Source organism: Paroedura picta, chromosome 5, assembly GCF_049243985.1.
Source record: "Paroedura picta isolate Pp20150507F chromosome 5, Ppicta_v3.0, whole genome shotgun sequence".
NCBI lineage: Eukaryota > Metazoa > Chordata > Lepidosauria > Squamata > Gekkonidae > Paroedura > Paroedura picta.
In genome coordinates, this window is record NC_135373.1 from 108147053 (window position 1) to 108160917 (window position 13865).

Below are 13865 nucleotides of genomic sequence, written 5' to 3' on the forward strand. Positions count from 1 at the left end.
AGAAGGACTCCCCGTGTACCGAGTCAATTTTCTCACCTTTCCCTTTCCTGCAGAAGCCAGAAATGCTCTCTGAAATATTGTTCTGTTGGATCCAAGCCATGTCCCTTACCAGTTCTCCATCTGTGTCATTTAAAAGCTTCTGCTTCATGATAAACTTTCCTTTGTCAGGACTTTGAACCTCATAGTCTGTGGTTGAAACCTAGCCAGATGAGCTACCTGGGCTTAATGAATAACCCTCTCTATTTGCTGTGAAAGTTGACATTCCCAGGGGTGTTCCAGTGTTTGCAAAAATCCTCTACTTTCTAGGCTTTAGCACATATTCTTGATGCCACTTCATATCATTTGTTTCTCATATAATTTGTCTTCTGCTTGCCGCCTCTCCCCCGTTTTTGCAAGCCATGGGGGGGAAGGACTCCTTTTGTTTGCCAAGACCAATGGCCCAATGGTCTCAATGAGATGTGTGTTCCTTTGAAAATAATGCAGGGCAGATGAATAACATTTGGATTTGCGTGCAAATCTGAATGTGGATGTCACGCCTCTGCCCCTATGTGATTTTCAGTGGCATGTGCATTTTGGCAGTGAGGACATTCTCCCTCTCCGGGTCCCTTTGCAGACAGTCTTGTAACTTTTTGCCAAGTTCGGGCACAGACATGAATATGGGCGTGTGGCATCAGCCCTGGGACTGGCTAGACATTACAAAGCATCTGGATCCACCAAAGTGGATGCCTGGTGCCTGACCTTCTGTCCTTGCCTGGCCACCAGAACAGTCCTTTCTGCCTGCTGCACTTCCCAGAATCATCCAATGACTCTGAGACTAAAGAACAAATAATCTTAACTTATTTCTGGATTCTGATGCCCACAGAGTTATGCTGGTCCTAACTGAATGAGTGCTTTAGAACAGTGGTCCCGGTGCATGCGTGCAAGTGCCGCACATGCGCTATTTCAGCCGCGCAGCGCACATGTGCGCATGCGTGGCCCGGCAGCGCATGCAGGCTGCGTGGGCGTGGCCGTTGCCCTGCCGGTCCCCAGCCGAAAAAAGGTTGGGGACCACTGCTTTAGAACAGTGGTCCCCAAGCTTTTTATCAACGGGGACCGGTCAACGCTTGACAATTTTACTGAGGCCCGGGGGGAGGGATAGTCTTTTGCTGAGAGATGTTGCCACCGCCTGAGCCCCTGCTCCATTTGCTTTCCCGCTGGCACCCCTGACTTTCTGCTGCCCGCTGGGAAGCACTGCCAGCAGCAGCTGCGCAGTGCCATGCCGAGGGGGAGCCCCAGCCATGGTGGTGGCTGGAGACCACCAAAGGTGAGCAGGCAGCAGAGTAGCAGGGCAGCCCTCAAGGCAGCAGCCGGGGAGGAGGACGAGGAGGAGCTGCGGCCCGGTACCGACTGATCCATGGACCAGTACCGGTCTCCGGACCGGGGGTTGGGGACCAGTGCTTTAGAAGACAGAGAAGTTCTGAATCTTGACCATATTCTGAGACCCAGTGTGATGTAGTGGTTACAGAGCAGCGGACTGTAATCTGAAGAACTGGGATTGATTCCCTGTTCCTCCACATGCAACCAGCTGGGTAACCTTGGGCCATTCACAGTTCTTGTTCATCTTGTTGTTCTTCTTCACCCAGTATTAAAGGTGACTAATGAACTATCTCCAACTTACCCATTTCACTCACCTTTTGGACTTCAGCACATAGGAGACCACTGCTGCTAGCACCACACTCTGTGCAGAAGCCAGAAGAAATTGTCCTTTTTAACTGTTTGCTACCCCTTCCCCCCCCCCCCTTTACAACAGCGTGGCCAGCAGGACATGTCTTCTAGGATTCCCTGATCTCTTGTGAGCATCAGCTCCTATTTTGGTTGCTCTGGCAAGAGGTGACCAGAAATCCGGTCAGAATTCTTGTGAAAAAGAAAGACTTGCATGATTCCGGGAAGTGTCAGGGGTCATCTTGCTCTGCTGTTTGGAAAGTGAGCCTGGGGAAACGATGGTTGAGAGCCAGTTTGGTGTAGTGCCTGGTGAGCCGGATTTGATTCCCCACTCCCCCACATGCAGCCAGCTGGGTGACCTTGGGCTCGCCACAGCACTGATAGAGCTGTTCTGCCCGAGTAGTAATATCAGGGCTCTCTCAGCCTCACCCACCCCACAGGGTGTCTGTTGTGGGGAGAGGAAGGGAAGGCGAATGTAAGCTGCTTTGAGACTCCTTCGGGCAGGGAAAAGCAGCATATAAGAACCAACTCTTCTTCTTCTTCCTCCTCTTGTTTCCTATGACCCTGGATCCAGGGCAGCCGGCCAGCTGGCTGTCTGCTGATGAGAGGCTGTCAGGCAGTAAGGTGGGAAGGTAGCTCCTGCCAGACTCTCAAGTGGCCTTGCGACCAAGTTAGCCTTGATTTCCCATGTTCAGCCCATCCCTGTGTTTGCAGGGCCCATGGGACCAGAAGGGAAATACTGTGCTACTAAAGGGAATGCCAGAGGTGGTGGCTCTCACTGGTTAAAAACTTCCTGGAGCGGGTTTTTGAAGTAGCACCATCTGTGTTTTCTAAATAAAGAGGAGATTAAAATATGGGTGCACTGCAGGAATATTGTTTTAAAAATCTATTTGCAGAAACAACACACAAAGGAGCCTACTCCAGTAGCACCCTAAAGACCAACAAGATTTCCAGGGCATAAGCCTGATGGTCAAAGCTCCCTCCATCCACATGGGACGAAGGAAGCTTTGGTTTTTAACAGCTTATACTCTGTAAACCTTGTTGGTCTTTAAGGTGCTCCTGGACTCAAATCTTGCTCTTCTACTAAATACCTTTATGGGCATAAAGCTCTTCCACTGCAGACCAACATGGCTAACCGCCCGAAACAAAGTATCCTGAAAACAAAGAATCCACCCTGACCGTTCCTTGAGTGTCTCATTTCCTGTTTTCCAGAAACATGTCCAGCTTCGAGGTGTCCTCCTCTCAGACGATCAGTTCCCCGCAGAGGTCTAAGCGAGTGAAGGAGAACACCCCGCCTCGCTGTGCCATGGTGCATAACAGCCCCGCCTGCAGCACCTCCGTCACGTGCGGGTGGGGAGACGGGGCTTCCAGCACTACACGGGAGCGGCAGCGACAGACGATAGTCATTCCTGACACGCCCAGCCCTGCCGTGAGCGTTATCACCATCAGCAGCGACACCGATGAGGAGGAGGAGCAGAAACATGCCCCTACCAGGTGAGGAGGCATTGCTTCTGTTTACCAAAGTGTGGGTGGGTGGACACATGTGTGTTTGAGCAAGCATGGGAACGGCAGGTTCAGAACTGTTCCTCTGCATTCTCTGTTAGTGTGCTGCTAGCGGCCCATAATTTCTTTTCCCAGTCCTTCCCACAATGCTGGTGCAGTTGCATCCAAGGCTGTTCTCCCCATTAATTTCAATGGAAAGAGCCAGTCTGAACACAAGGGGAACTGTGAACAAAAGCAATGGGTTGGAGCCATCCTTCTTTTCCCCTCGGTTTTTTCTCCGGACTGCAGCCCCCATTCCACAGGCCTTTTGACTATGCGGGTCCCCCCCTGATTCTTATTTATTTAAAATATATTTGTTTAGGAAACCACAATTACTTGAAATTCACTGAGCATCTAACTCTTCAACAGTTCCGCGGCTCCTATAATTACGAAGTGCAGGTTGGAATATGTCCAAATGCACCATGAACTGGGTGAGGTGCAGAAGCCTATTAAATGGTAATTAGTGATAATTAAGAGTGACATTTCCCTCTCCATCCATATGCACTCCAGAATTAATCTGGAGTATGAATTTCCTGGATGTTCTCTGGAAAATTAATCTGGATTCCGGGTTGGAAGGATCCAGGTCAGGCCAATAGGCCCTGGCGCATAGAAATGCGAAGCCTGCCAAGAGATGGATTTCATGCAGATATTGGGGAGGGAACCACGTCTCAGGTTTCATAATAACGATGTTTACATGGCTGTGTTTGTTCCATCTCTGTATTTTTCATGATGCAAATGCCTGTGTGATACAGGAAGAAAGTCCCCTATGTAATGTAAACTAAAATATAAATCAACGGTGTCTATTCTTGCCAAATATATTCCTTTCTTTAAAAGACTGCAGTCATAAAGTATACTTCTAGGAAACAAGTCCCTTTGAATATAGCAAGATCTACTTCCAAGCAGAATTGAGCTGTAGAAGAAAGTATACACAGGCATTGCCTTTCTGAGGAAGCTGACTGTTTTAATCTGCTATTTTTATGTATGCATTTTGTAGAGCTGTTTTTAAATCGATAGATATTTATAAAGATTGTCAATTCTCGTGGATAGAAAAACAGCGGGGAGCTCTTAACTTCCAAATAACAAGGATCCAGGAGGGCTTCAAGAGTAATATTATGCAAGCCTGCCATCTAATGGAGACAATTTTTGAGTGTGCTGGGAAAAATACCAGCACTTCACGCCAAAACAGTGTTTTAAATTTTATACAGACAAATTTAATGGATTAGCAGAGTGCTGAGCTAAATATGTCCCCAGACAAACAAGCATTCAGAGTCTAGTGGTACGTATTAGAAACTCTAGTTAACATTTGCTCTTTGCAAGATAGTCTTGCTTCACTGTATTTCCATGTTGAAACTACAGTGTGAACAGGTCATCTGTCAAAAAAAAAAAGATGTCAGAAACCATGTAATACTGTACTAACCCAAACTAATAAGCCAGCTTTCAAATGCTCCCGAATTCTTCACCAGGCTGGAAGTAACAAAAAGATCAGTAAAAAAAAGAAAAGGATAAGGATGACTCAGGCTGTGGCAGTTAAGTCCCAGGTCTGCAGATGCCCTGGTTTTAAAATGCTAGATTGGAGGTAAAAAGACAAAGGTATCCCCTGTGCAAGCACCAAGTCATGTCTGACCCTTGGGGTGACGCCCTCTAGCGTTTTCATGGCAGACTCAATACGGGGTGGTTTGCCAGTGCCTTCCCCAGTCATTACCGTTTACCCCCCAGAAAGCTGGGTCCTCATTTTACCGACCTCGGAAGGATGGAAGGCTGAGTCAACCTTGAGCCGGCTGCTGGGATTGAACTCCCAGCCTCATGGGCAGAGCTTTCAGACTGCATGTCTGCTGCCTTACCACTCTGCGCCACACGAGGCTCTAGATCGGAGGTATTGCATATTAAATAGAAATCGATGAAACCAGTTGCAAAATCAGTTTCAGGTTGTGCCAAAGAACACTGGAGGAAGAAGCAAAAATATGTCTACTTTTCTACAAAAATGTAAATGGCAGCAGATCCTTGAGAATCCACTCAGTCACTAATCAGATCAGACCTTACAAGGTGGAGAGTATAAGCAGAGAAGCAGCTTATCTTCAGATCAATGCAAGGGCATGTGAGACCTACTTAACCATATATGTCGGTTCCCTAGCCTACCAAGGCAATTGTGTGCCTACATCACCAACTGCAGGGTAGCATGTGAGTCAAGACATACAAGGCACTGGGGGAGATTCGTTTTATTTACTTACTTCATTTAAAGCCCACCTTAAGAATATAAGAACCAATGGCCCATCCAGTCCAACACTCTGTGTCAAATAGTGGCCAAAACCGAGGTGCCATCAGGAGATCCTCCAGTGGAGTCAAAACTCCAGATACCCACTCATGGTTGCCCCAGTCACCAAGAATTCAGAGCATTGCTGCCCCAGACAGAATGTTCCTACTAATCTTGTGGCTAATAGCCACTGAAGGACCACTGTTATGTTTATCCAATCTCCTCTTGAAGTAGTCTATGCCTATATCTGCCAACAATTCCTGTGGCAGTGAATCCCATATGTTAATTACTCTTTAGGAAAATAAGTACACTACTCTTCTAAGCCTACTGCCCATTCATTTAATTACGAGTTCTTGCTGCCCAATGGGGACCCAAAGCACATTACACAGTTTTCCTTTCCACCATTCTATCCTCACAACAACAACCCTATAAAGTTGGTTAGGCTGGAAGGGTTTGACTGGCCCAAGGAAACCCAACAAGCTTCCATAGCCAAGTAGGGATTCCAAATTGGATCACCCTGACCCTCCTTCAGCTCTCAAACTGCAGCCCCACGCTGACTTCCCAGTAACTTTTATGGGGCAATTGCAGCTGGGTGAAGACCCAATTTGGATCAGGTTATGTAGAAAGGGGGTTTAACCCTTTCACCCTCCCCCACACCTTCATCAGCTGAAACTAAGCACCTCACGCTGTTAATAGTTTACTGAAACAAAGATGAACAAATCAAGGAGCATCAAAATGCCCTGATCAGAATCAGGCCCTCGGGGGCTTAAATCTCCCTTTAAAGCAGGGGTAGTCAACCTGTTGTCCTCCAGATGTTCATGGATGACAATTCCCATGAGCCCCTGCCAGCATTTGTTGGCAGGGGCTCGTGGGAATTGTAGTCCATGACCATCTGGAGGACCACAGGTTGACTACCCCTGCTTTAAAGGACTGATGAGGTTCCATGATCTCCATCAGGTCTACATTAACACTGTGTCTAATGCATTTCTGCACATTTTTTGTTGCAATAATGGCTTCTCGCTTGTGTAAATGTCTCAGAAGCAAATGAGGGAAGGTGATAAAACGGGAATGCAAGTCTAGGCAGCCCGCTCTTCAGGAGGCGTACATCTTTAGAGTAAGCAAGCGCGAGAATGGCAGTGGGTGAGTGACATGCAGGGGCGGGCCAGCCAGCATCCCTGTCACAATGGGTGGGCAGAGGATAATTTCACATGCTACCAATTCCATCACAGCAAAATGTTGTAGGGAGAAGTGATGGAAAGGAAAGGAGGCAACAATGCACCCTTCATGACTTTACGCATTTCTAAGGAGAAGAGAGTTTTTTTTGAAAAATAAAGCACAGATCCTGCTTGTTAAGAGTTCATAGTGAAAAGAGAGAAATGTTCCCCTCTGAAATGCCCAGACTTGGAGTCGTTTCACACTTTGCACTTAGAAGAAGGGTTGGTTCTTATATGCCACGTTTCTCTACCCTAAGGAGTCTCAGAGCAGCTTCCAATCCCCTTCCCCTTCCTCTCCCCACAACAGACACCCTGTGAGGTGGGTGAGGCTGAGAGAGCCCTGATGTTACTGCCCAGTCAGAACACTATATCAGTGCTGTGGGGGAGCAGGGAATCAAACCCGGCTCACCAGGTTAGAAGCCCGCACTCCTAACCATTATACCAAGCTGGCTCTTAGAATGACATGAGCATTATCGTAAAATTTGAATACCGCAGTTGAAATTTTTGCAAAATAATAATCTCACAGGTACATTATCCAAGGCAGTGTGACTGACTGAAGTGTTTCATTGAATAGTCACACACCTGACATGTGTCTGTTCATTAAAATGCAAACTTCAGGATCAAGCAACCCCATGCTTGGAAGAGAGAGGGGATTTAACCCTTCGGCCTCCATTTAATTCCTACTATTATGATTATTATTAAATTCCTATTATAACTATTATTAATATCCCACCTTTCCAATGCTCAGGGTGGTTGAAAGCTTCGTAACATATACAGATTTAGAACTTCAAAAGATTCCAACGACTGCAATTCATGCCACCCGACTAAATCCCAGATGGGGGAGGTTCGGCAGGAGCTGATCGTCTGTCTCTTCTCCCTCCTCCCATAATGGTGAGACCAGCTTCCATGGTGGATGTCATTTCTGGCCTCAACCCTAAGCCGAGTTCTGGCTCTGTTTTGCAGGCCCTGCGGAACTGGTTTAGGTCCCGCAGGGCCCTCATCTCTTCTGGGAGCTCATTCCACCTGGGTGAGGCCAGGACTGAAAAAGCCCTGGCCCAGGTTGAGGCCAACTTCACCTCTTTCAGGCCAGGGATCCTGAGCAGATATTGTTCTGGGCAGGGGTAGTGAACCTGTGGTCCTCCAGATGTTCATTGACTACAGTTCTCATGAGCCCCTGCCAGCAAATGCTGGCAGGGGCTCATGGGAATTATAGTCTATGAACATCTGGAGAACCACAGGTTCACTACCCCTGGTTCTGGGGATCTCAGTGCTCTTGGGGGAAAATAATGGAAAAGGTGGTCCCACAGGTACACAGATCCCAGACCACTTAGGGCTTTAAAGGTTAGAACCAGGACCTTGAACCTGATTCGGTCTCCAGAGTGAGCTCTGGTGTTATGTGCTCTTTATTGGGCCGTTGTCAGGATTCGTGCAGCTGCATTATGGACCAGTTATCATTTTCAGAGCAGTCTCAAGGGCAGCCCTGGATAGAGAAGTTGCAGAAGTCTAGTCTAGTCTAGAGGTGACCATTGCATGGATCACACTAGCTAGATCCATCTCTGAGAGATACGCCTTCCCTTCCTCTTCCCACAACAGACACCCTGTGAGGTAGGTGGGCCTGAGAGAGCCCTGACGTTACTACTCTGTGAAAGTAGCACTATCAGGACTGTGATGAGCCCACACTCACCCAGCAGGCTGCATGTGACGGAGCGGAGAATCAAACCCGGCTTATCAGAGGGCCAGGGCCAAGAAGGGGGCCCGGCCGGCACCAACATCATGTGTAAGCGGAAATTAGCTGCGCTGCCATGCAAGTGCCTGCCCAGCCTTTCTTCCCCACCCCCATGTGGAATAAGTCCTTGTGAGCATTCATAGAAAATCCTACTTTTGCCACAGAATGGTCTCCATCAATCAGTAAAGTTTGTTGGACAGTTTCTTTGGACAACTTTGGATTAGTACTTGGATGCCTACTAGGGCATGGCAGATCTTGCATCTCCATCCATGACTGCCTCTTGTGGCGCAGAGTGGTAAGGCAGCAGACATGCAGTTTGAAAGCTGTGCCCATGAGGCTGGGAGTTCAATCCCAGCAGCCGGCTCAAGGTTGACTCAGCCTTCCATCCTTCTGAGGTCAATAAAATGAGTACCCAGATTGCTGGGGGGATAAACGGTAATGACTGGGGAAGACACTGGCAAACCACCCCGTATTGAGTCTGCCATGAAAACGCTAGAAGGCGTCACCCCAAGGGTCAGACATGACTCGGTGCTTGCACAGGGGATACCTTTACCTTTTACCATAACTGCAGGTTCAATTTGTCTAAGGCCATGCAAGGAAATGCCAGTACCGTTCAGCCGGTATTCATAAGCGCAAATGCCACATCTTTTGAAGGAACATTACAACAATGCAAATGAAGGTATTTATAAACAGGGGGGAAAAGGCAGCTAATGAAATAAATAGTGCTGAAAAGATTCAAGAAAACTCTTCTTGGATTCTACAGGGTGTTTTTCTGCCTGCTGAGGTAGTTTCTGCCAGCATATCTAATTACCAACCTCTTTATACACTATCCGTTTCTTCTCATCATTCTCAAAAATATAGTTGCCATAACAACATAATACAGTCGACACAACATTGCTGCTATTTTCTGTAGACAAGCCTACGTGTCATCAAGAAGATCAGCCCATTGATCAAATCCCATGGCCTCTGAAATGGGTAGTAACAAGTGTGGGGGGGGGGCTGCAAGATCCACACACATTGTATCCCATCCACCCCCTTGTTGACTCACCCTTAGCTCCCTCAGAATCAACAACTACCCTCAGCTTGGGTTCCCATAACATCTCGTCACAGGCAAACTCACAGGAATGGGGAATCAGAGTTGGAAGGTGTCTCCAGGGTCATCTAGTCCAACCTCCTGCACAATGCTGGAACTCACAACTACCTGCCCACCCGCAGTGACCCCAATTCTATGCCCGTGATCTCCCCCCCCCCCCCCCCAAATCTCCAGATTCCAGCCTGGATGCAAATCCAGCCTGGCCTAGAGGAAATTCGCCTACCATCCCACTGTGGTGATTAGCAATTCCCTGGGTATGCAAAGAAGGGCCACAAGAGACAAACACTGGCACATCCCTTCCTGCCCACCCACTCACAGTCTGCCTAAGTTCATAAAATCAGCCTTGCTGTCAGAAGAGTACCTGGCCTCTGCTTAAAAACTTCCAAAATTGGACAAACCACCACCTCCCGAGGAAGCCTATTCCACTGAGGAACCACTCTGACTGTCAGGAACTTCTTCCAGGTGTTTAGACAAAAATCCTTTCGAATTAATTTCAACCCACTGGGATTCTCACTCGCTTGCCTGTTCCCCTCCCTGCCCCTGTATGCCATTTCCCTCTCCCCTCTTACCCTGCTCTTCCTGCTCTGTTCACTTATCTGCCTTTCACTCTCCAAGCCTCTTTCCTGCCGCTCTGTCTCCCCTCCCTCCTTGCCACTGCCACCATTCTGTTTGCTTGCCTCCTCCCCTTCGCTCCTTTGCCTGCTTGCTTCCTGCCATGCCACTGCAAATCTTTCACCCCTTCCCTGTCTGTCCACCCAAAGCAGTGCTGTCATCTGTCTGAAAGGGGGGGGGACACCCAGCAACTCCTGGTCCACCCTAAGAAATGGTGATAGCAGGTCTGCCTTTAGTGCCAGGTGTCCTGGTCTGTGTGTTCGGTAGCTCCTCCCCTTTTCTGCACATGTGCAGAGAGCATTCCTGTCTTTGGGGAGATTTAACCCCCCCTTCCATGTTTTGCAACTTTTCAGGGGTTTTGTTAAGCTAGGGGATTCCCCCAAGTTTTATTCCCCCAAGGATCAGACATGACTCAGTGCTTGCACAGAGTATATACCTTTACCTTTATTACCTTTAAGACCAACAAAGATTTAATCAAGGTCTGAGCTTTCAAGTGAGTGCACGCACTTGAAAGCTCACACCTTGAATAAATCTTTGTTGGTCTTAAATGTGCTATCGGACTCTATTTTTGTTGTGCTACTTCATACCAACCCACTTGAATCTATCTCCATGGATATTTTTAATAATTTCTTGATGTCGTTGGCAAACTGGACAACAGCAATATCTGGATTCAAAACTTATTTATTTATTTGCCTATGTACTTCGCTTTCACCCTAGTAGGTAAATGAATACTCCATCATTAAAAAAAATTAAATATCTTTTATCAACATTTCCTTTCATATATTTTTGATGCAATCTGTACAGGTTGATGGGTGGAAAACAACAGTGCAGTTTGATGCAGAACTACCCCAGTTTAAGCCCATTGATTTCAATGGGTTTAGCCTGGAGAAATGAAAGACCATGGGAAAGGCAAAACAATTTCTTATAGCAGCAAAATGAATCCTCATTACAGTGATCTATGGAAAAATCCTTATAGTGATGCTCAATTACATATCTGTTTCCATGTTCTACGTGTTTTGCATATAAAAATTATCTGTCCCATACTAGATATTGTTCTTCACACCCGCATGCTGACCTAAGCACATTTGAGTTTTGAGATAGGACACGATACAGCTCTGCATGTTTTAGAGATAACTTTTTGTGCTATGCGTAACCTCTGTTGTGTCTGCACTGTTAAAAGCCAAAGAGCAGAGTGAGTATGCAGTCACTGGGGGAGTTAAGCCCTGGGGAAGATGGATGAGAACTTTTTCTATCTCTCCCATAATATTAAAACTTGGGGGCACCCAGTGAAATCAATGTGCAAGTAGATTCAGGGCAGATAGTTGAATCTACTCCTTAACGTAGTGCATAATTAACTTGTGGAACTCATTGTCACAGGGTTTTGTGATGGTTGCTAGTTTTAAAGGCTTTAAAGGGGAGTTACACAAATTCACAGAGGATTGTGTCCGATCCTTATGCAACAGGTCTTTTATGATCTTATAACAATATATTATATAACACCTCTGGAAAATGACATTTGCACAGACATGGAAACCTTACAGGTTTTTTTTTTTTATTTTACAGCCCCCTGTCTAAGCAAAGGAAAAACGTCATCAGCTGTGTGACGGTGCATGATTCCCCCTACTCCGATTCCTCCGGCAACAACAGCCCCTATGCAGTGCAACACCGTGCAGGAAACAACAACGGAAACAATTACGATACGAAAGGAGCGCCAGAAACACATTGCAATGGCAATCCCCGGACGATCATTGTGCCCCCACTGAAAACGCAGGCCAGCGAGGTGTTGGTCGAGGGCAATAGCTTGGCGCCAGGTAAGTCCAATTCTGCTTGCAGGGAAATAACAAGCTGCAAATGAAAGAATCCATTTCATTCAAGCTGCGTTCAGGTGTCATGCTAAGCCTCAGTTGGTTCTGGTGGGCATGAGCACAGCTTGTTTATCATGCCTACACATGCGTCGGATTCCTTCCTCTTTGTATAGGACACCGATGAGCAATCCTGGTTTGGAAACGACTTCAGTTTTTCCACAATGTACAAATGCATGCGCTCCGTTGATTTGTTTCTTCCCCCTAGGCTAGGATTCTGAACTGCGGTTTAATCCCCTTTTACCCTCCTGGTTTGTGGGGAACAAGCAAACTCTGATTTGCCCAGGCACTGATACTCGTCCACCCCGATACTTGTACTTCATGGGAAGCCAGGGTTCCCTGCAAATCAAGAATCGTTAATTGTGCTCTGCGGAACGAGGGAGGGAAATATGAAGGTCTGAGGCTCAGCTGCTTTGCACCTCATATCTCCGGGCATGTGGCATGTCAGATATGTTGTACAAAAACATTGTGGTGCGTACCAACCAGTGGGCTTTGTTTGGAAGGTACTAATATTTCCTTCATCCTGTAACTGGCTGTGACTGTCTCCACACTGGGAACTTCGCTGCCCTAGCTCCCGAGCGGGAGCACAAATTCGGGGTGGACGAGGTGTCCTGGGCCAAATGCTTCCCTGAGTGGGAGCAGGAAGAGGCGGGGCAAGCTGTCCCAGCTCAGACTCCAGCCTGTGGCCCAGCACAAAACCTCCAGTGTGGAAACGGTGTGTATCAGACATTCTAGTTTCCACACAGGGTCAGCCCCCAGAACACCGATGACATATATAAGTACTGTCAAGTTGCAACTGGTGAACCCAGCAAGGGTTCAAAGCAAGTGATTAAGCAGAGGGGGCTTTTCGGGACCTCCCTCTGCAGAGTCTGCCTTGGTGGTCTCCCTTCCAGGTCCTGACACTGCTGAGATAAATAAATCCTAGATGTATTTATTTACCTATTTATTACATTTCTATACTGCCCTCCCTAAAGGCTCAGGGCGGTTTACATCAAACAGGAACAATACAACTCTGTTAATAATAATAATAATAATAATAATAATAATAATAATAATAATAATAATAATAATAATAATAATAATAAACATTATGGAATGATAACACTGGGGAGGACAATAAGTCAACGCGTACTGATGGCCCAGTGGGATGGGTGAGTCTGCACAGATAGTTGTAGGAGGGAGGCTCAGGGGGGCCAATGGGAAAGCAGTGGTTTGGGTCAACCTCAACCAAATGCCTGGTGGAAGAGCTCCCTTTTGCAGGCCTTGCGGGACTGTTCAAGTTCCATCAGAGCCCTGATCTCTGGCCAGATGAGGCTAGACCATGCTGTTTTCCCTCCCAAACGTCCTCTAGACTTTCCTCTCTGAGGAATGGAAGGTCTTGTACAGATCCCAAATGGAGAAGGAAGTTGTTCCTCACAGTCCTATGTGCAAGGAGCTCTGTAAGCACGGTTCCCCCACAATTCTGTTTATCGCTACTAAGCGTAAAACTAAACAAAGCAACCTGGCCAGACTTGCAGAAAGGAGTATCTCCAGTGGGTCCCAGCCTATGGATTCCCATTATTCAACAGGTTTTGATGGGTTTTCTTTCCCTTTGCAGTCACTACTAGTCACCATTCATCCTCCTACAAGTCAAAGTCCTCCAGCATTGTGACCTCCACCAGTGGTCACTCTTCAGGGAGCTCATCTGGAGCCATTGCCTACAGGCAGCAGCGGCCAGGGCCACATTTCCAGCAGCAGCAGCCTCTTAATCTCAGCCAGGTAAGCCAAGGGAGTAGGAAAAAGAGAGATGTTTCTTATCAGATGTTTCACTGCTGCCAAAGAAGGCGGGCAACCAGCAAGACCATTGGGGACTTAAATGCTTGCT

General features: G+C 47.2%; 1 protein-coding gene across 3 annotated transcripts in view; it reads left to right on the forward strand.

Annotated features, from left to right (window-relative positions):
- The window catches only part of HIPK2 (homeodomain interacting protein kinase 2), a 185887-nt gene that overhangs the window by 157229 nt on the left and 14793 nt on the right, over nucleotides 1-13865 (forward strand). For all 3 annotated transcript variants that reach the window (XM_077339791.1, XM_077339792.1, XM_077339790.1), the window contains exons 12-14: nucleotides 2914-3195; nucleotides 11703-11950; nucleotides 13599-13759. In XM_077339791.1, the coding sequence (XP_077195906.1) occupies nucleotides 2914-3195; nucleotides 11703-11950; nucleotides 13599-13759 (691 nt within the window). The remainder of the gene's footprint in view (nucleotides 1-2913; nucleotides 3196-11702; nucleotides 11951-13598; nucleotides 13760-13865) is intronic.